Source organism: Selaginella moellendorffii, unplaced genomic scaffold (assembly GCF_000143415.4).
Source record: "Selaginella moellendorffii unplaced genomic scaffold, v1.0 SELMOscaffold_21, whole genome shotgun sequence".
Taxonomy (NCBI): Eukaryota; Viridiplantae; Streptophyta; class Lycopodiopsida; order Selaginellales; family Selaginellaceae; genus Selaginella; species Selaginella moellendorffii.
Window position 1 is genome coordinate 1,726,199 of NW_003314282.1, and position 19,358 is coordinate 1,745,556.

At 48.7% G+C, this 19,358-nt stretch overlaps 7 protein-coding genes and 1 non-coding gene across 9 annotated transcripts; 3 read left to right on the forward strand and 5 right to left on the reverse strand.

Annotated features, from left to right (window-relative positions):
- The first annotated feature begins 156 nt into the window (after positions 1 to 156).
- On the forward strand, positions 157 to 3,758 carry LOC112347349. Of its 2 annotated transcripts, XM_024678071.1 has the most exons (5): positions 157 to 216; positions 284 to 852; positions 956 to 1,072; positions 1,133 to 3,136; positions 3,201 to 3,758. In XM_024678071.1, exon 4 carries the CDS (start codon positions 1,371 to 1,373, stop codon positions 2,979 to 2,981), a length of 1,611 nt encoding a protein of 536 aa, XP_024533839.1. In that variant the 5' UTR covers positions 157 to 216; positions 284 to 852; positions 956 to 1,072; positions 1,133 to 1,370; the 3' UTR covers positions 2,982 to 3,136; positions 3,201 to 3,758. The 2 variants fall into 2 exon arrangements, with proteins under 2 accessions (XP_024533839.1, XP_024533840.1); XM_024678072.1 differs by having other exon boundaries at positions 157 to 852; positions 956 to 1,077.
- Positions 3,751 to 5,383, reverse strand: LOC9638241 (EEF1A lysine methyltransferase 4). Its single transcript, XM_024678074.1, has 9 exons — positions 5,203 to 5,383; positions 4,926 to 5,138; positions 4,728 to 4,841; positions 4,605 to 4,673; positions 4,520 to 4,539; positions 4,412 to 4,464; positions 4,324 to 4,354; positions 4,175 to 4,256; positions 3,751 to 4,122 (listed from the first exon to the last, which is right to left on the reverse strand). The coding sequence occupies exons 1-9, from the start codon at positions 5,297 to 5,299 to the stop codon at positions 3,986 to 3,988; spliced, it is 816 nt and encodes a 271-aa protein (XP_024533842.1). The 5' UTR covers positions 5,300 to 5,383; the 3' UTR covers positions 3,751 to 3,985.
- LOC112340475 (transforming growth factor-beta receptor-associated protein 1 homolog) lies at positions 5,371 to 9,048 on the reverse strand. The gene is made up of 14 exons (XM_024678070.1): positions 7,803 to 9,048; positions 7,485 to 7,748; positions 7,245 to 7,435; positions 7,039 to 7,180; positions 6,788 to 6,988; positions 6,665 to 6,737; positions 6,568 to 6,616; positions 6,301 to 6,508; positions 6,192 to 6,247; positions 6,072 to 6,140; positions 5,912 to 6,014; positions 5,764 to 5,853; positions 5,534 to 5,704; positions 5,371 to 5,474 (listed from the first exon to the last, which is right to left on the reverse strand). The coding sequence occupies exons 1-14, from the start codon at positions 9,006 to 9,008 to the stop codon at positions 5,442 to 5,444; spliced, it is 2,856 nt and encodes a 951-aa protein (XP_024533838.1). The 5' UTR covers positions 9,009 to 9,048; the 3' UTR covers positions 5,371 to 5,441.
- On the reverse strand, positions 9,048 to 10,051 carry LOC112347352. Its single transcript, XM_024678075.1, has 3 exons — positions 9,939 to 10,051; positions 9,754 to 9,877; positions 9,048 to 9,694 (listed from the first exon to the last, which is right to left on the reverse strand). The coding sequence occupies exons 1-3, from the start codon at positions 9,947 to 9,949 to the stop codon at positions 9,107 to 9,109; spliced, it is 723 nt and encodes a 240-aa protein (XP_024533843.1). The 5' UTR covers positions 9,950 to 10,051; the 3' UTR covers positions 9,048 to 9,106.
- A 57-nt stretch (positions 10,052 to 10,108) lies between these two features.
- On the reverse strand, positions 10,109 to 11,797 carry LOC112347351. Its single transcript, XM_024678073.1, has 5 exons — positions 11,160 to 11,797; positions 10,982 to 11,071; positions 10,815 to 10,900; positions 10,366 to 10,732; positions 10,109 to 10,307 (listed from the first exon to the last, which is right to left on the reverse strand). Exons 1-5 carry the CDS (start codon positions 11,706 to 11,708, stop codon positions 10,209 to 10,211), a joined length of 1,191 nt encoding a protein of 396 aa, XP_024533841.1. The 5' UTR covers positions 11,709 to 11,797; the 3' UTR covers positions 10,109 to 10,208.
- A 325-nt stretch (positions 11,798 to 12,122) lies between these two features.
- LOC112347381 (pentatricopeptide repeat-containing protein At4g02750-like) lies at positions 12,123 to 13,436 on the reverse strand. The gene has a single exon (XM_024678122.1). The coding sequence runs from the start codon at positions 13,434 to 13,436 to the stop codon at positions 12,123 to 12,125; it is 1,314 nt and encodes a 437-aa protein (XP_024533890.1).
- A 123-nt stretch (positions 13,437 to 13,559) lies between these two features.
- On the forward strand, positions 13,560 to 17,676 carry LOC9641857 (probable rhamnogalacturonate lyase B). The gene is made up of 15 exons (XM_024678123.1): positions 13,560 to 14,006; positions 14,844 to 14,965; positions 15,020 to 15,070; positions 15,128 to 15,241; positions 15,300 to 15,419; positions 15,474 to 15,615; positions 15,717 to 15,887; positions 15,934 to 16,083; positions 16,141 to 16,247; positions 16,314 to 16,404; positions 16,469 to 16,613; positions 16,679 to 16,832; positions 16,880 to 16,996; positions 17,052 to 17,178; positions 17,232 to 17,676. The coding sequence occupies exons 1-15, from the start codon at positions 13,560 to 13,562 to the stop codon at positions 17,493 to 17,495; spliced, it is 2,322 nt and encodes a 773-aa protein (XP_024533891.1). The 3' UTR covers positions 17,496 to 17,676.
- TRNAA-CGC lies at positions 14,135 to 14,207 on the forward strand. Its single transcript has one exon. It is a non-coding gene; the product is annotated as a tRNA-Ala (tRNA).
- Positions 17,677 to 19,358: the final 1,682 nt, after the last annotated feature.

A 19,358-nucleotide genomic window follows, 5' to 3' on the forward strand; every position in this document is an offset into this window, starting at 1 on the left:
CTCGCGCATTAGTGTCCAGATTGCTGACACGTGTATGCCCATCACGCGTGAAGGGCCAGGCCAGCGTTTGAACTGGCGCCCTTCACGCGTGAGGCCTCGCCCGTGGGGTTTATGGCAAGCTTTCTTCTTCCTTGCTCCTAGGGTTCTTGGCCGACGGCGAGCCAGCATTCTGGAGATTTCGCCATAACTGCGCCAATCACACCCCACGGACGCGATGTAAGTTCGCCATTCTCGTGCTATCCTTGAGCGCGCACGCGATAAACCGATCTCGCGGTTTCTCCAGGGAAAGAAAGGCTGATCGGAGCGTATGCCAAGATTTCCAGGATTTCCATCGCGCGGCTTCGAAAAGCGATCGCTGCAGCGCCTGGTTTTGGCCAAGATTCCTTCCCACAGCCTCTCGCTGCCGCGGCGCCGCCAGCATTTAGATTGGCCCTTTCCAGCTCCGTTATTGTGCGGCGGCAAGCCTCTCCATCAGCCAATTCATTGCGGGAGAAAAGAGATTTCGCTGTCGCAACTCTCTGGTGGCTCTGGCGAGCAGCGCTCTGGTTAGCGCATCCCTTTCACTCGAGTCCAAAGGGGTCAGGGCGGGCAGTAGTGGCAGACATAGTTAATGGGACTTCGGTTTTGGATGGAGCTACTGGGTGGAACACGACTGGGACTGGGAGGATTGGGACTGGAGCTGGGAGGATTTGTTTCGCTTATCAGACAAAATGGTTCTCATCGCACCAGCAGTACACTGGCCTGATCATGTTTTTCATCGGACAGTGTGTTCTTCTTCACCGAGAGACATCGTCGTGACAGATCGCTCGTCTGGCTACTCACTGCTTTCCCGATTCTCGCAAGTGCAACAAGGTCTGTCTCTCTTGCTGTTCTTTTCTTCGTTTTTTTTTTCTCCTCACTTGCTTTTCTCTTTTGCGGTACTCGACGCCCACTTATATTCTAACAACAACACAAGTCCGACATGCTAGGACCGGTATGCTATGCCTGACTTGACAAGCAAGCAAATTGGTGCTCATGATTCCTCTCCGGCTGTGATCACTGCTGCTGGTCGTCCCTGTTTGCCATCTCGGTGGTAAAGTGATGCTTTTTTCTTAAGCACAAGTTCTGGAGCCTTATAGTTTTTACATTGCAGATGATCAGCTAAAAGTCTCCTGAAAGAATGTGAGCTCGAGAATGGTTGCAAGTGATGGGCGAAGAGGCTGTCACAATTCTCGTAGTTTGAATCACAACCACCAGTATGCTCACACTGGAATGCTGGCTCCACAGGTCGGCAGAAGCTGACACCAAATTCCAAAGATTTCCTCCAGGGGAAACGTCACGAATCGTTGGACTATGGAAAATTCATCGAAAGGGGGACGGAGAAAAGCGGCATGGATCGCAGGAAAAGGGATAGGGAGGGAGCAGCGGATGCTGAGGGAGGAGGACGAACCGACAGCGAGTCGACAAGCTTTGATGATGGCTCGTTCCGGAAGCCCGAGAGTGGAGGAGCCTTGGGATCTGGAGCCGCCATGGATTTCAGCTCCGAGAGCGCAGGTGTGGGTGATACGTTCAAGAAGAATGTTGCGGAAGAGAGGAAAGTTCGCGCCAAGGTAGTAGTCGACTCCCCCAAGCCCGGAAGTGCTCACTCCGTAGAGGTAGAGGTAGACAGGCCCCGTGGTAGCGTTAGACCGTCAGGTGGGAAAGATCGACATAGCAAAGTCCAGACTTCCAAGGGGCTTCGGGATAGAAGAGTGAGGCTCTCGGTGGCGACAGCGATTCAGTTCTACGACGTGCAAGATAGGCTGGGATACGATCAACCAAGCAAGGCAGTGGAATGGCTTTTGAAGAAGGCCAAGGCAGCGATAGACGACCTTCCACCGGTTCCATTAACGGCGGAGAGGGCATCGGGTGGCGCTCACGGAGGAGCATTCTCTCCAGCATTGTCCGTGAAGTCAGGACCAGCCGTCCCTCGGTTCTATCCGCAAGCCATCGGACTATCTCCAGGCTCGTCTTCTTTCAGGGAGCCAGAACGGCAAGAGGAGCAAAAGCTACAGGAGCCTTTCCTTGAGAGCCCGTCTGCCAAGGAAGGAGGAGATGGTGGGAAAGGAGGCGCGGCGAGGCTCGAGTCGAGAGTGAAGGCCAGGGAGAGGGCCAGGGAGCGGATGAAGGAGAAAACAACAACAACAACAGGTAGAGATCCTTCCAGCCCTTCGCACTCTCCGGAGGCACAGTCGTTCATCGCCAGCAGCATGCCACATTCGGCTCCAATGATACCCTTCGACAGCAGCGCGCTCAATGTCCCTGAAAGCTTCACCAGCTTGCTCCAGAATCCTCACGTCCCGTTCCAGAACTTGGCTCCGCCTTCTCAATCTTACCAAGGCCAACTCCTCGGGCAGCTCGGCTTCCAACAGGCGCTACTGTCCCTGGAGCAAGTTCCAAGCAGGCAGTTCCATCCCGCTTTTCCAGGCTTTGCGTCGCTGCCTCTGGCCACCACTCCTCTGGACTTGTCCTTCTTTTCGACCCCGGTTACTTCTCCTGGACACTTCTCACCTCAGCTATCAGCGGCAGCAGCAGCAGCAATTTTGTCGTCCAATCCGCTTCCCTCCGATCCGTTCGTGGCATCCAGTCCTCAGTTTCGGCCTTCCTCACTTCTCGAAGAGCCACCGCCATCGTCATACTTTCAAGGATTACTGAGGCCGCAGCATTCTTTTACGAGCTTGTCCCCACTGCAGTTTGAGCCGTTTCCAGCGTCCCCGCAGCAGGCTCATCATTTTGGTAGTCTACTAGATAGAAACGTTTCGGGTCCGCGCGAACCCACCAGCAGCAGTAGCAGGTTTCATCCTCCAGCCTCTTACTATCAGTCGGGCTCGCAGCAACAGTTTCCGGCAGTTATCCATGGAATCGGCGGTGATGATGAAATCGTGGAGCTCAACAAGGATGATGACGGAGGTGGCGGTGGTCACCACCGCTCGTCCTCGATTCCGCGAGCTCGACCACCTTAACTACACCATCAGGCTCATCATCAGTCTTGAAAATCATCGGTCGCTTTGGAATGCTTTGATGACCGATTATTGGCCGCCAATCAGCCGGGACGACGCCAAGTTCAATGCGACGCAGGGACCAAAACAAGCAAGCCAAGCAACGCTCGTCGATACAGGTTTGTTTGTTTAGATACTTTAGATTATTACTTACACAGGCTCGTGGTGGATTCCTTTCTTCAGGCCGCCTTCGTTTTAACAACGATTTTCAAGTTTGCAACTCCTAGCAGCAGGAACAGCAGCAGCAGCAGCAGCAGCAGCAGTAGCAGCAGAAAGATGACAGCATGCGCAGAAGCGTACGAGCGCGGAATGGGTGCAATGCAGTTGTCAATCGCTTTCGCTTTCAAACCCCCTTCTCTTAAGTGCGCGAGGTCAGGGAAATCAGTTCTTCGGTTATCGCTCACTTTCCACTTCCGGGTGTGGTTTTGCTTTTGCGGTGGAGTTCTAAGCGTTTATCAGGATCCAGAGATTGGAGAGAAACCAAGATCAGTAGGTATGGATGGATAGAATCCAGGGAAAGAAAGAGATTTTTTTTGGTGGTGGTGGAAGCCAAGTGAGATGAAAACAAAACAAGCAAAAGATCGAGAGAGAGGAGACGATGGGACAGCGAAGATTATTTAATGGCTGTACTGCCGGACATGCAGCGCGCATGTGTGTGAGTGCACACACGTAACCTACATGTGGTGAGAGGATATAGCTTCGATATATTCTTACTGGTAATAAAAACCATTGGTTCATTCTTGCCAAAGCTTTGTGATTCTATTAAGCTCGTACTCGATCAAGCTTTCCATGGTCTAAAGTCTAAAGTTCCTCCCTTACCCCTCGAGCGTACTTTGCTGCTTTTAGAACGATTGACGAGATTCCAGCGGGAAGGATACGATCCACGAACGACGACGAGGAGAAAGCTATAAAAGAGAAACCAGAGTACCGCGCCGACCGACCTCTAGATGTGTGCGCACTTAGCTCGTCTATGAGCGCTTGGTGGCAACGTAGACAAAATTGGTGCCAGTCGCGTAATGCTCTTGCTTTGTGTTGATAAAGTTTTGGACTTCCATGGGGATGGGGTTCGGGTATTCGGAGAGCTCGCTCCCGGAGTATGGTTTAGCTGGAACACGGTGCGAGAGAGTTATTCCATAACCAAAACGTAGATTTCTTACGCAGAATCCAGCAGTTTGTGATCCAACTCATGCCCCGGTCCATCAAAGCGGGCACTCTGATGAGAGGGAAGCCATACGTAACCTGGAATGGATGAGAGGAACCGAAAGGTTAGCTCTGGCAGCGAAAGAATGGTCTTGGTTTTCCTTACCATGACAAAATTGCCACCCGGTTTTATGACCCTGGAGGTAACGGATGAGTGAAGGCATGTCAGTAGATAATGGAGAGGAAAAGCGTACCTGTACATCTCTCGCAGCATCTGGGTTACGTCTCCCGCACCGTTAGTCGCACACTGAGCAAAAGATACTGAATCCAGAGAGTAAAGAAAAAGATTGCGAGATACTTACAACCATCGCATCTACCAGACCTGTAAAAGCCACGGTGATATTCTGCAAGATAGTGCAAGGAAGAGAGTACAAGCGTCTCTTTTACCTTTGTCAATTGCAGCATCGAAAGTATTGTCTTTGAATTCGCCCATGTTCCGAACGTCCATGGTTTTATCTGAAAAGGAAAAAGAAACTCCGAAGATATAAAAAAAAGAAGGCGTGATCTTACATGAAAGTTGAGGCATGTGTTTGTACTTATACTGCAAAGCGTTGATCAAAACGGACGAGTAATCTACGTTGACAATGTTTTGATAGCCATCTCTCACCATATCCTCGGACATAACTGCGAAAAGAGAGATTTTTAGTTCACGAGCTACACAAGTTCTTGAGAAACCAAGGAAAAACAAAGCTTTGGAAGAGAGCTCACCCGCATTGCCACAGCCAGCCATCAAAACCCGGGCAGATTTTGGTATATGCTTCTTCAAAATTGGTTGGAGATCAGCATAGCGTTGATACCAATCGAATGTCATGAACGCCTCCTCTGCGTAGCGTTTGTTCCAATACTCCTCTTCGCCATACCTCGTGTCCTCTCGCTGCTTCTTCGTAGCGGAAGAGAAGCCCCTCGACGGACCATTTCCAGCTGCAAGGAAACAACGAGACCGATCAATGACACGCAAAATCACACGAAGTAGAGGGATTCTTACCGACTGCCCGAATGAGCGAGCACTTGCGATTGAATTTGAGCCCCCCAAATGCGGGGGTGATCGTCGTAGCGCCCGGATGCAGCGCTACGCGATGCATTCTTCCCGCCCGTAGTAAACCCTAAACCCTAGCGCTACGAAGATATTTCTCTGAGAAATCCTTGGCTGCGATTGCGACGCGTGGCAGTAAGATTATTGACAAAATTTTTACTGCTTGTGTAGTTACTACCTAGTGGCAAAATTTACTGCGTGTTTTGTTCGTGTAGTCTCAAGCACTGCGAAAGAGAAGATCGAGAGATTTCTCGCCTAAAACTAGAAAGAACGTGGAGCTTACCTTGTAGCAAGCGATTGATTCGTTTGGAAAAACTGCGAAGAGTTTTGTTCCAATCCGTGCGTTGCACGAGCTGCAGACACTCTCGCCAGTGACTTGAATCTCCCGAGATCTTTCCTCGAGTTTTTCCATCCTGGTCTGGAAGTTGATGCCTCGAGTCAAGTGCTTTTCGATCTAGAGTGATGGCAGCGGAGCCCATGAGAACCAAACGAGAAACACGATTGATCGCGTACCTGGCCCTGGCGATGGAGATGAATGCGAGCTCGTAGCGTTCTCACGAGCGCCTCAGATGCCAAGTGAAGTGGCATGTCCGGTGGCAAAGCCTGGAACGCATTGTTTTTAGAACAAGGATGGATAAGAAAAGTAGATGGGCATCCTTACATCCAAAACTTCTATCGGGTCGAGCTGGGGACCATGCCGATCAAGTAGCCGAACAGCATGTTTTACGTTATTTCCTTCGTTCCCAAGATAAGTCTGGAGCAGCCTGCAGGAATTGACAAGGATAAGCCACCAAGGAAAACATGGGACTGAATTACGTAACTGCATGTATGCGTCGGGGCGGCCAAGCTCTGCACAGTAGTTTTCTGCAGCATCGCTATCCTCGAGTTTCCTGAAACAAATAAAAACGGTTACAATCAACTCTCGGCAATCAAAGACTTACAAAGCCAGGATTTCCAGTGCGAGTTTCTCATTTCCCTGTTTCCTATGCAAAATTGCCTGGAGCCTCAGGGGTCAGTCCAGCTGTTAAGATCCATGTAATGTGTTATTACCTGTTCCCTCCAGAGATTTGTTCCTCTTATCAAGTCGAGCACAGCACCAACATCATACTTACTCGAACTCTCAAGAAAGGACTGTAAAGCCGCTCTGGAATCCGGTCCCTCGTCAGCTTGAAGTACTGAGTGAGAAAGAGACAGTGCCAGTTCAGTATGAATATGCGCATCGTCAAAGCCCTGGTCATCAATAAGCCATTGTAGGTACCTGACAGGTGCGTAATATTCATATGAAGTCCACCAAGAAAATCTAAACAATTTCTTTACCTTTGACGAATCATGGTGCTGTCTGCTTCAAGTACTCGTAGAACATCATCTGCAAAAGCAAGTAAGTAACAGCTCAGAAAAAAATTGGTTTTCCAACCTGCTGGAAGTGCTTTAGTCCTTTGAGGCGATGTGAGTATACGGAATGCCATGTTCTCGTCCAATCGAATAACCTGTACTGTATGTTGTAGTCAGGCTGACGAAAGTGAAGCTTGATACGAACCCAAAGTACGTGCCGGAGTACCAAGTCAGTATCAAAACATCTCTCTAGCAGCCTAGCTGTTTCCAGTGTGGCTGACTGCTCGGCTGATTGAGCAAGATAGTGCCATGTTTCGAGCGCACAGTCCAGCATGTTCTTACTTTCGTACAAAAACGCCAAAGCACGAAATTGCCCAGAGGTTCTTAGCAAGCTTTCCACTTCCTCCTGCTTTGTCAGTCATACTCTGAACAAAAAGGAAGCATGAGTACACGTACCAAAAGGCAGTGATTGCTGGCGGCAACAAGCGCTTCAAGCTCCTTTGTAGCCCCTAGTTCGATATAAAGCTTCACTAAGACCGTATCGACGGCATCTCTTGATGTCGAGCTTAAATCTTTTTTCCGTGTTGTCTCCCAGTATCTAGATGAAGCAAATTCGACAGATGTTAATGCGTCTAAGATAGAACTTTTTAAAACATAGATACCTCCCGAAACACTGAAAAGCTTCCAATTGATACTGTGTCATCAATTGTCCACTTCTGCTACCGCCCTGAAACTGCTTCGACTTAATCGGCGACGTGAGCAGACCATTTTGTAGAGAATATAAACCGCTTTCGATAACTGTACGTATTGGCTGAGGAGGTGCGTGAAGCCCCCAGTAGCGCTTTCGAGGGACCTGAAAGCCACGACGTTAGCCACAGCGGAGATTCACCAGAAACAAGTACCATATTCCGCCAGCGAGAAGTAAGAGACGGAAAGAAAGGAAATAATTCCATAGGCTCGACAATGTCCGACCGCAAGAAGTGATCAATGGCTTCTTCAAAACGGAGGTCGGCAAGAAGCAAGAACCCGGCTTCAGCATGCACCATGCCCAGCTTTGACTTAGCACCCTCTTCCTCATTCGCCAGTTTCACAGCCTCCGAGTACTGCTTCTGCTTTAAAAGATCTTTTAGCTGGTCATCCACCGAAATTCGAGTGAAACACGAGACCTGCCGATTATATACCAGATGAATGAGAATCAGAGACATCACAAGTTAACATACCTTGTCACCATTGGCGATGACGATGATTCCATCGTTATCATCCGTTATAAGGCGAGGTGGCTCAACCGGAACGGAGCCATAGGCCAGCGACTGGACCTTGGAGCCGGTTTGAGAATGGTAGAGCTCCACAACACCCTTGTTGACGACCAATGCATACGGCGAGCTCTGTCCAACGGCGTCTGGAATCTCCGAGAACACCAGACTTCCTCCCACGGGAAGACCTTCTTCGTTCACCATGATCCCCGCAATATCCATCACCAGTAGAACCAGTGACTCCTTTGGAAATGGCTTGAGCAGAGGCTTCCAGGGGCTCTCCACCGGAAACGAAAACAGCCTCGTAGCTCGGGAGTCCCGCAAGGTGAAGAGTATGTACTCGCGGCTCGTCCCAATGAAGATGGAGTTCTTCACCCAGGCAAGAGCGTGAGCTCCTTCAATCCCAAAGAGTTCTCGCATGAGAGAGAGCTTCGTCACTGGAAGACCATCCGGTGATGCTACGTTCTCTTTCTCTTGCCGCCACGAGACGACCTCGAACAATAGGATCTTGCTCCTCACAGCCACTGCCAAATGAGCTCGATCACCACCATCCGCCAACCGAGGCGATGGTGGGACTCTCGTCTCATCGAAAGATATAGCGTGAGCTATGGCAGTCACGCCCTTGCAGCCTGGAATGCTCCCCAGTGATTCCAACGAGAGAAAATCGACGAGGAGTACCTGGCCATCCACAAGAACCGCTGCCTGGCCGACGATCTCAAGAACACACACCGCTTCCACGGTCCGTCCCAGAGACTTGAGCGTCACGAGCCTCAAATCGCTACGCTGCCGCTCGGGAGAAGCCGCCGATCCATTGCTCTTGAGCGACTCTACGTCGATCCCTTCCCGGGAAGGAGAATGCGAGTGCCTGAGAGGAGAAGCCGGCGGCGACGGCTGTGAATTCCGGGGAGAGCTCCTGGCCGGACGGATCCTGGGAGATTGGAGAGCAGCAGTAGCAGCACTGGCCGATCTTTTCCACGAGTAGAGAAGCAAATATCCTGAATCTGTCCCCAGGTAGACAAGAACCGAAGAATCCTCGCGTTGCTGAGCCACGGCAGCTGCAGTGATGGAGCAGGGCGGGATCGCTGCCGATCGCAGCGGAAATTCCTCTACCGCTACCTTGAGTACCTTGCGGCCGGCAGCGCCTAGCTTGCGCCGCTCCATGGAATCGGTCATCGCCCGTCTAAACCCTAGAATAGAAGAGAAGAGCTAGGGTTCTTCAAAAACATCGTTTTCACGAAGAACTTTCTTTTTGGAAGAGACAACGTTACTCCCTAGAGATCTCTCCTCGGGATCGTTCTACACGATTTTCCAAGGCGCCGCGGCGATGGTGATGGGGACAATTGCGCATCGCTATCGGACAATGCCACCCACATTTGCTGCTGCTCCGATCGATAGTGGATCAGCTCCATGGATTTGGATTGCTGCCGCGGCAAACTCTCGCCGCGATCTTCTCTAGCTCGGATGATCCTGCCCGACTGGGAAATCCGCGCTGCCTGTTCGCCGATTCCATGCCTCAAACTTATCTCCCGCAAAGGTGGCGGCGGTGGTGGTGGCGACGCTTCTGCCTTGCGCGAAGAACTGGAGCTCGCTCCGCTATCGCACGGCTTGCTCGAGCGTGGAAACGAGAAGATCGTCGTCAGCTTGCAGTTGCATCCACTGTCATCGTCGTTTGCTGGTCTCGGCGATCGCGTCGTCGCGAGCTTTTGCTTTTGATCCGAGATATGGTGTTTTCTCGGCGTTGGAGATGGAGCAACGGGAGGAGCAGGATACTGGAGTGCCAGGATGAGCTCTTTCGTCGCCAGTTCGGCGTTTTTTCGCCGAGCAATCTCGCCCTCTAGCCTGTTCTCCAGCTGACATATCTGTGCAACAATCTCTCAGCTCATCGGAAACTAGACTCTTGAGAGAAACAATGGCTTGCCTTTCCTTCGAGATCCGCTGTTTTCCCACGAAGAACTTTGCAGATTGAGCGCTCGGAAACGAGGCGGGCACGAAGAAACTCGATGGTCACCTCGGCTTTGTGGAGGTCGGATTCAAGAGGCGTCCTGGATATAACGCAAGATGAAAAAACTTGGAAGTAAATTGGAGAGCAACCAATCGCCTTACCTCTGCTGCATTCTTCCAAAGCAAACGTAACTTCAGCTCCCCTCAAGAAGTGTAAAGACAACCATGCCTCTTCAACTTCCTCTTCATACTTTCTTTTGTTGCAAAATTAGAGAGTTACCCGCATGGGAAATAGTTTTATCACTCGCACGCCCCCAAAACGGCAGGACAAATATGCCAACACTTTCCTCCGAATTGCATGGCCCAGCTGAAATATCTGGACTGAAAAAGAAAGAAAAAAGACACTGTCTGATTAGTCACGAGGAACAAAAATCACATCGACAGTCTTAGATTCAAGTCTAACGAGACACCGTCAGCGTAGCCATCGGCAGCTTTGCCACCAATGCGTATCCAGTTGATCCAGGTCCCGTCCTGGAAAAAAGCGAAACAAAGATCAAAGATATACCTTCGAAGACAAAAGATTTCCAACCTTTTGCTGCGACTTGCTTGTTAGTTGATGAAGATCCTTGGCACCATTTCTCTTGAGCGATTTTCTCGGGGAGCTTGCCAGACCGAGCGTGAGGAAATCACTCAGAGGCGTGCTCTCGATCTCGACGTCGGGGAAAGCTCCAGCAGCGGTGACTTGCGGCCGTCTCTCGGAGACAACCGGAGACGACGACACGGTGGAGCAGCTGGTGTTAACCACAGTGGGCGATGGCGTCGTGGAATCATTCAGAGACGTCCCCGTAGCAAGTGTCCTGTCAGTTTGGTGATCATCTTTCTCCAACCATGTCGCAAGCATGACTGGTTTTTCCACTGGCGGACTCGAGCCTCCGGGAGCATTGTCACGAGTGACACTGCAGGAATATATTGAGGATGTGATAGAAGTGGACTTTTAAAAGAGCAAAGTCAAGTAGAAAGTAGAATTACTTGGCTTACCCGAGATCTGATCCGTTCGGAGGAGACACATTCTTTGGACGGAGCCATAATTCAAGCCTGGGCCGCTTCCTCTGAGACGACAAAGTCTAGAAAAAAGAAAAGAATCTCTGATGTCACTAAAACATCGGCCACGGATATTAAACACGCATATCGATGCGAATAAGTACCGTTTTGTCGTCCGAAGTCCAGTGTTGATGGCGATCAATTTGGAATGAAGAGAGCTCTTTTGAATTTCGTTGCGGAGGAGCCGTGCCAAGCTGCAAGACAGGGCATTGTTGGCGTGAGTGAGCGTTGCTTCAAGAACAAGAAAAGAAAGATACGAGAAAGAGATAAAGAGATGCGTACCACGGCAAACTCCATCTGTTGCTGTCGAGGCAAACCCGGCGGCCTTGATGCGGAGTTAAGCAGCGGAGGAGGAGGAGGAGGAGGCGATCGATGATAAGCACCTTGCGTCGAATCTTGCCAAGAGGATGGCACTGGATTCATAGAGCTGTGATGATTCATTCGCGTCAGCTTGTCCACGCAAAAGGAGCTCGGATGAAGCGCGCTCCTGGAGCAAGGACTGTTGTCCTTCTCTCCCGGACAAGAGAGCCCGCTGGAAGAGATTTGCGAGAGGAGCGCGGCATGATGCTGGCCGGGCAGCAGTGGGAGCATTGGCCATTGCTGCGGAATCATCAAGCCCAGGGATCTATCGAGTACCTGGTGATCCACCGGGGCCGGAGGACGAGGAGGGAATGAGAAATCCTGCTGCTGCTGCTGCTCCTGGAGCCGGAGCTTCTCCAGCTGCGCCACACCCAGCCCTCGCTGCGGCTGCTTCTTCTGCCCCCCATTCTTCGCCTTCCTCACGGCGCAAGGCCTGGAAGCAGCGGCAACAGCGCTAGTTTTACCCGACATGGCTGCATCACAAATGCCGCCATCGGCGCCATGGCTCCACCATCGCCGCGAAGAACCCTAATCTTCGATCCAGCAAAATAAGGAGGAGAGAGAGATCACAACACTGGCGGGGCGAAAGAAAGAGAGCAGCAGTTTCAATATAAGAAAGAGATGGCCACAATTATGAGCCACTGGCTGGGCCAGGTGGTCATTGTCCCAAATTGGAAATGTGGATGCTGGCGTAGTTCCGGTCCAATGGAAATGCATGGAGCAGGGATGCAAAGATCCGGGTCCATCTTGCCAGGAGCTTGGGCCCTACAGTTATTTGGCCACTGGCCACTACTTATCCAAATCTAAGCATCGCCATTTATTTAACCTCCTCTATTTAAGCCTGGAGATAGCCGTTGACTATTTGACCGTCGTTGACCATTTAGGTTAATAGTGTTTTGCCAGGGCCGTCGTGGAGAGGAGAATGTAGTTCGAGGCTTGCCTGGGATCGATCCTGGACGCTTGATTCGCGGCGCGAGCTCCGGTGATTGGGTCTTCGTGGACTCTACAAGCGCCCAGCAGCGCAGTCCACGCGCTAACATCCGCCGCAAAGGGCATCTCTCGCGTGAGCTGCGAGGCCTCCTCCAAGAGCCCAGCGCGTCCCAGGAGATCAACCACGCACTGGTAGTGCTCCATGTCGGGCTCGATTCCATAGTCCCGGATCATCCCCAAGAACTGGTCGTGGCCCTCGAAGAGAAGCCCGCCATGGCTACACGCCGCGAGGACGCTGGTAAACGTAATCTTGTCCGGGCGAATGCCGTACAGGGCCATGACGCGCAGCAGCCCTGGCGCCTCGTCGTACGGCCCGTTGGTGGCCAACGCCGTACACATGGAGTTCCAGGGCATCACATTCCTCTCGGGCATCTCCGCGAATAGGCTCCGGGCCGAGTCCACGTCGCCAGCGCGGGCGTGCAGAGGGATCATGAGCGCCCACGTCACCCCGTCGACGAGCGGCATCCGCGCGAACACGTCGCCGGCCTCGCGCAGCCGTCCGTTGGCGGCATACGCGGCGATCATCGCGTTGTAGGAGATGAGGTCGTGGCGGGGGATGGAATCGAACATGGCACGTGCGTCGCTGACGTGGCCCTGAGAGGCAAATGCCGCGATCATGGCCGTCCGTGTGATGATGTTTGGCTCCGGGATTAAGCTAAACATCTCTTTTGCCTGTGCAAAATGCCCGCCCTGGGCATATTCCTGGAGCATCGCCGTGCACAGCACTATGTCCTGCTGGGGCAGCAGCCAAAACATCTCCTGGGACTCGGGAATATGCCCGTGTCGGGAATATCCAAGCACGACCGTCGTCCACGTAATCATGTCCTTGGTCGGCATGGAATCGAACACGCGCTTGGTTTCTTCAAGGAGGCCATTCTCTGCCAGCGCCAGCAGCATCACCATCCACGACCGGATGTTTTGCTTGGGGATTACGGCAAAGATTTCACGCACAGAGTCCACTTCCCGTGCCTGGGCACCCGCGGAGAGCAATCCATTCCACGAGATGAGATTCTTCTCCGGCATTCGATCAAAGAGTTCTCTTGCTCGATCGAAATCCCTGTTCTCGATGTGAACTCTGAATAGCGCGTTCCATGCCGGGAGGTCCTTCACTGGAAGAAGATCGAAGAGGGCTTCCGTCTCAAACAAATGCCCGTTTGCGGCAAATGCTGTGAGCATGCAGTTCCAGGAAAAGGTATTTCGCACGGGCATTTGATCAAAGAAAATCTTTGTTTCTTCCACATCCGCTCCTTCAACAAGGCACGCAAGAACTATTGTCCAGGAGACTACATTCAAATGAGGCATAAGATTAAAGAACAGTTTAGCTTCCAGAAAATGCCCGTTTTGGGCAAATGCTTGCAAAAGCGTGTTCCAGGTGACAAGATCTCTCTGGCTGGACGAATCGAAGAGCTGCTTCACTGCCTCGAGCTCACCCACGCTGGCGTACGCATTGATCATCATGGTTGTAGAGGCCATGTCCCGGATCGAGCCGGGCATTCGATCAAACAGCTCTTTGGCATCGCGGAGATTGCCGTGCTCCACATACGCCTGGATCATCCCGTTCCAGGAGAAGAGATTGGGCTGCTTGATCGTGTCGAAGACGAGGCGGGCGTCGCGGATGGCGCCACATTTGCCGTGCGTCTCGATGAGGAGATTGGCAAGGAATCGATTGCTTGCGTGTGGGCTGTGGAGGACTTGCGTGTGGAGGCGATTGGCTTGGGCGGCATCCCTGGCATCTCGGCAAGCTCGCAGGCGCTGGGCGAGCGTTGGAACGTCCGGGACGTAATCGTCGACAATCCTTGCTACCCATTTCTTACACATCAACAATCCATCATCTCCTCATGCTAGACTTCGTTGATGGATTTGGATTATTGAAAGACTAATGTGACTATTCTAATAAGAAATGTTGAGGGGGTGTAGCTCAGATGGTAGAGCGATCGCTTCGCATGCGATAGGTAAGGGGATCGATGCCCCTCACCTCCAGCTTGGGCAATGCCACAGCTGTCATTGGCAAGAAAAAGTTTTAGCGCCTAGACGTTGGATCGTGGCAAGAAAATAGAGATTTTACTATGTCAACGTAGAAGTAAATTTTCTACTTCTATGGATTCAGCATTGTTTGGAAAGACTAGGGTTTTATATGTTCCATTTGATTAATTAACATCAATGTTACCATAAACAAGATAGACAAATGTTCTAGGTGATAAGATCTCTCGCAGAAGGAAGAGCTCTACTTTGCATGAGTGGAAGAATCCGACCTTAAAATCAAGGAATCGTTTGCTTCCGTGTGTACTTGTGAAAGATTTGAGTGTGGACGCCTGGGGCCGTCATCCATGGCCATAGAAAGCTTTGCAAGGCGCTCGCTACCTTGCTCATCAATCAATCAATCATGCCTTCATGCTTACTTCGTGTGGCTTGATTCAATCTAGAAGGAATCGAGCCGGCATTGGTGGCGTGCTTCATACCTCTTTTCCAGCGTCTATATATCGAGCGCCCAAAAAAGTTGGAGACAATTGCCAATGTCGTCAGCCTCGCTCCCTCCAGTGGTGCTTGAAGATAATAGCTCTTACGTACGCTCACAGGGTTTTAATCGCATCTTTGGCTGATACTTCTCTCTCGCAGGTTGTCATCAGCAATGGGTTTCTAGAGCTCACACTCACAAACCCAGGAGGGGACGTGACTAGGATCAGCTATGGAGGCATCACAGATTTGCTCGAGTGGAGAAACAAGGAAACAAATCGAGGGTATGGCAAATTCTTATAGAAAACTCCATAGAATTTCCTCTTGTGGGTCTACAGGTACTGGAACTTGGTTTGGAGCTTACCAGATGGTGGTGACAAATTTGATGTGTAAGTTTCTTAGAGCTTGATCGTCAAAAACCATGTTTTCTCTTTTGATTTTCCCAGAATCAGTGGAACAAAATTTACTGTTGTGTCCAACACTGAGGACATGGTTGAATTGTCCTTCTATCGACCTTATGATTCCACCGAGACAATGGTTCCACTCAACATTGACAAGCGGTAGAATAACAAGATCTCTTGGATGTTTCTCACGATCACTAAATATTTTCTGCTAAAGATTCGTGGTCCTGAGAGGAAGATCTGGATTCTACACTTATGCTATCTTCGATCGACCTTATGGATGGAGTGATTTTAATCTCAACGTAGTTCGTGTGGCATGGAAACTTGGACAGGACAAGTAAGAAAGTGGTGGTTTTTTCCTTCGTTTTTCTGATCGATCTCGTCCAAAAAGCTTCGATTTCATGGCAATCAGCGACACCAAGCAGCGAGTTATGCCATATCCACAAGACAGATATCCACAAAACTCGGAGACACTCGCGTATAAAGAGGCTGTCATTCTCGTCAATCCGAAAAATCCCAACCTCAAAGGCGAGGCAAGCGACTAATCTCTCCATTTTTTTATTTTTATTTTTTTCTTCCAGAAGTTCTTCTCAAAGTTCTAGCAGAGATGGAATTTAAAACTTTGGATCTATAGGTGGATGACAAGTACCAATACTCTGGAGAGAATCGATCGACCAAGGTCCACGGATGGATCTCATTCGATCCGCTAGTGGGCTTTTGGATGATCACGCCCAGCTACGAATTTAAGACTGGAGGACCTCTCAAGCAAAATTTGCTCTCTCATACTGGCCCAACGTGTCTCTCGGTAACTCTTTTTCAAATTTTTAGGGCTCTTAGATTGCCTCTCCCAGGTTTTCCTTGGCAGCCACTATGGCGGCATCACGCTTTGCCCCAAGTTTCGCGACGGTGAGGCGTGGAAGAAGGTCTTCGGCCCCGTCTTCGTCTACCTCAACTCCTCCAGCACCGATCATCGATCTCTTTGGGAGGATGCGAAGCTCCAGGTGAGAAATCGCGACATTTTCGTTTCTTGATCGATTTGTTCACGCTTCCGGGATCAGGCCGAGGCGGAGATCGATGCCTGGCCGTATAGCTGGCCTGGCTCATCAGATTTCACTCTAGCAGCGGAGCGTGGCCATGTCTCTGGGGAATTTTACGTTTTCGACAGGTTCTTTCATTGCAGAAAAGAAATTCTACTTGACTGTAGTGATTTTTCTTTGTTTTTCTTCTTCAGCTTCCTCTCTTCCAAATTGCTTCCAGCTGCGTTTGCATGGATTGGCCTAGCTCCCCCGGGAGACGCTGGATCGTGGCAAGAAGATAGCAAGGCAAGTTGGAAAAAACTTCCTTTTCACGGGTTTTGGATTCTCGATCTGATATGGGGACATACAGGGATATCAGTTCTGGACACAAGCTGATAAATTCGGGAACTTTGAGATATCGAATGTACTGCCTGGAACTTACGATCTGTATGGCTGGGTGCCTGGCGTGATTGGAGACTACAAGAAACAAGGAGATAGCATTACGATCTCTCAAGGTTTGGTGTACGAGTTTATTTCCTCAACTTTTCATTTCATCTCTTGTGTGTTCTGTGTGTTGCAGGCGGTTCGTATGACCTTGGTTCTCTTGTTTATAAACCACCCAGGAATGGTCCAACACTCTGGGAAATTGGTTTTCCCGACAGATCGGCTGCAGGATTTTTTGTTCCATCTCCAGACTCGAAATACGTGAGCAAACTTTTCGTGTACCAAGAAAGGTGCTTGAAAGAAGAAAAACCACCGTCACAAACATTGCGTGCTTCAGGTTTCGACAGTATGGATTATGGACTCGATACTCCGAAATCTACAGCAGCCAGGATTTGGTTTACACTGTTGGCTCTAGTCAGTGGCCAAAGGACTGGTTCTTCATACATGGCGTAAGGTTCGTTCATGCAGCTGGTTTTAGCTGGTTCTAACTCTTAAAAGCCTTTGAACAGAGTAAAGAGCGATGGAAGTTTTGAACCAACGACGTGGGAGATCAAATTCTGGCTAGACCTTGCGATCAAGGATGAAAGCTACACGCTGAGGATCGCCATTGCTGGCTCTCATTATGGAAATATCAAGGTCTGTGCTTCCCAGAGGAGAAACTTCACTAGATATCTTTATTTTGGTTACAGGTGTACGTGAATTCATTATCATCGTCGCCTTGCTTTGTGACGGGGATGTTTGGGCGAGACAATGCGATCGCCAGGCACGGGATCCATGGGCTGTATAGGCTCTACAGCGTAGACATCAATGGGGGGCTCTTGAAAAGAGGCGACAACAGCATCTATCTCACGCAGGCCAACAGCCGAAGTCCATTTGTTGGTGTCCTTTACGATCACATCCGGTTTGAAGCTCCCTGCTGTGAAATCATAGAAGAAGCATCGTCAAGCCTCTAGTTTACAGGCATTCCTTTTTCTGTTTAGAGGAAGTCCGGTCAAATGAAAATCGGAAACGCTACCTTTGTCTACTTGGATCATTAACCTCCGCAGCAGACCTTTCTTGTTTCCCACTTAAGCTGAGCAGGAAGAGTTCAAAGCCAATCTCAGGGAACAGTAAAGCTTCATGGCATAACTTCGTCAGTAACATAAATTATATACATTTTTGGAGATTATGAATATTCATAATAAATAGTATTACAACTCTATTTACCATAAGATTCTATGTGCCACACAAGTAGATTTTAGTGAAAAATCAAGTTTCCAGAGCTGTTCCAACATCTGAATGAATATTAATTTTGGGATAGTTGATAAAACTAAACAAGTAGAAAGTAAAACTCTTTAAGCGAGCATCTACTCCTTTGCTTCCCAAGTGACTCCTCCCTGAAACTAAAGCCACTTGCTATGCCTTAAGAATAGCAAGACTCTTCTTAAGGCACTCCTCCATTTAATTGCCAAGACATTTAAGCCATCTGAAGGCATATTGTGATGAATTTTTCTTAAAATCACTCTTAATTATCCCTTTTTTGAAATTTCATGCTAAGTAATTCCAACCCCAAAAAACTGAAAACCAAACAACGAGAGGAAGAAGAAAAAAAAAGTGTTGAACCATGGAGTTGTCGCCAGCCCCCAAACTTGCAAAACCTAGCCACCATACCAAGAACCTATGCCTGATGTAAAGTTCACTTTATTTGAGGCCACAATAATTAACCACAAAAAATGGATTATTTTACAAAGCCTATAACTCCACCAATAAAATATTATAAATTAGACTAATTACAAACAGTGACTTTCCTTCCACCAAGATAGATGCAACATGATGTAATAGCTCTAAAAACATCTGCAAAGTTAACATACTTAGAAGAAAGAGTTGGCTTATTTTTAATACTATAAAGGTCCTTTGAGTTTTAAGTGACAGCAAATCAATGTTGATTGGGAGTTTGCAGTTATGCATAGCATTTTCTTTTGACCAAGGCACAATATTGTGCTACAAATCATTTTAGCCAATCTTTTTCTTTATCTATCTAAGGTTTGGATTCTTTGTCATTATTAAAAGACCACTCACATTTGCATTAAGTTAGATTTTGAAAGTTTAGGTTTTATCTCTTGCATTGCTAATGTTATTTATAAATTTAATTTTTTCTCCATTCATAATCTTGCATTCATTGTTTCATGTTTCTTTATTGAAACCATATCATACCTCTTCTAACCTCACTAGTGTTCCACCACCTTCTCCTTCTAAAGTCATTGTTGCCATCAATGATTCTAAAATACTAATACTAAAGCTTTGGTTTGGATATTCTCCAAATGATTATATTCAGGAGTTTATTTCTCATATCTTATACCTTTTAAATTGATTGGGCATTTCTATCAAAAATATCCACTCAAGCCACATCTTACACCACTTTGGTTGCAACTTGATCCTTAGCATCAGGGGAGTAAATATAATTTATCCTATTAAAGGGTATTTTGCCATCACTATCTACGATGGGGATTTGAACTTTACTTTTTCCTTGATAATGAGCTTCTAACACTAAATAAATAAATAAGTATATAATCATGATTTTATTTAAATTTAGATTAATACAAACATTCAACCTCACTAGATTTATTCTAGATAAAAAAACACAAAGAAAATAAAATTAAGTGATAGATACAGTAATTTTTTTTCTTTTATAGTTATAAAGAAACATAATACAATAAAGACAAATAACTAATAATGAAATTTTTATAGAGGCAACAATCACTATAATAAATAATAATTTGCTGCACATTGCATGCAACAACACTTGGTTTGCTTAATAATAGTGTCATTCTTATTTA

Excerpts from the sequence above, each read along its gene's own strand:
- LOC9641857 (XM_024678123.1), top strand. The coding sequence starts at position 13,560 with ATGCCCGTTTTGGGCAAATGCTTGCAAAAGCGTGTTCCAGGTGACAAG. Across the intron at positions 15,242-15,299 it reads CCACTCAACATTGACAAGCG|ATTCGTGGTCCTGAGAGGAA; the intron begins GTAGAATAACAA and ends TTTCTGCTAAAG. Across the intron at positions 16,614-16,678 it reads TAGCATTACGATCTCTCAAG|GCGGTTCGTATGACCTTGGT; the intron begins GTTTGGTGTACG and ends TGTGTGTTGCAG.
- LOC112347349 (XM_024678072.1), top strand. The coding sequence starts at position 1,371 with ATGGATCGCAGGAAAAGGGATAGGGAGGGAGCAGCGGATGCTGAGGGA.
- LOC112347352 (XM_024678075.1), bottom strand. Across the intron at positions 9,695-9,753 it reads CAGCGGATCTCGAAGGAAAG|ATATGTCAGCTGGAGAACAG; the intron begins GCAAGCCATTGT and ends ATTGTTGCACAG.
- LOC112347351 (XM_024678073.1), bottom strand. The coding sequence starts at position 11,708 with ATGTCGGGTAAAACTAGCGCTGTTGCCGCTGCTTCCAGGCCTTGCGCC. Across the intron at positions 10,901-10,981 it reads GGACTTCGGACGACAAAACG|ACTTTGTCGTCTCAGAGGAA; the intron begins GTACTTATTCGC and ends TCTTTTTTCTAG. Across the intron at positions 10,733-10,814 it reads CCGAACGGATCAGATCTCGG|TGTCACTCGTGACAATGCTC; the intron begins GTAAGCCAAGTA and ends ATATTCCTGCAG.
- LOC9638241 (XM_024678074.1), bottom strand. The coding sequence starts at position 5,299 with ATGCATCGCGTAGCGCTGCATCCGGGCGCTACGACGATCACCCCCGCA. Across the intron at positions 5,139-5,202 it reads CTCGCTCATTCGGGCAGTCG|CTGGAAATGGTCCGTCGAGG; the intron begins GTAAGAATCCCT and ends GTTTCCTTGCAG. Across the intron at positions 4,465-4,519 it reads GTCTGGTAGATGCGATGGTT|TGTGCGACTAACGGTGCGGG; the intron begins GTAAGTATCTCG and ends TCTTTTGCTCAG.
- LOC112340475 (XM_024678070.1), bottom strand. The coding sequence starts at position 9,008 with ATGACCGATTCCATGGAGCGGCGCAAGCTAGGCGCTGCCGGCCGCAAG. Across the intron at positions 6,248-6,300 it reads CAAATCTCTGGAGGGAACAG|GCAATTTTGCATAGGAAACA; the intron begins GTAATAACACAT and ends CTGAGGCTCCAG. Across the intron at positions 5,475-5,533 it reads AATCAATCGCTTGCTACAAG|TGCTTGAGACTACACGAACA; the intron begins GTAAGCTCCACG and ends TCTCTTTCGCAG.
- LOC112347381 (XM_024678122.1), bottom strand. The coding sequence starts at position 13,436 with ATGCCCGTGCGAAATACCTTTTCCTGGAACTGCATGCTCACAGCATTT.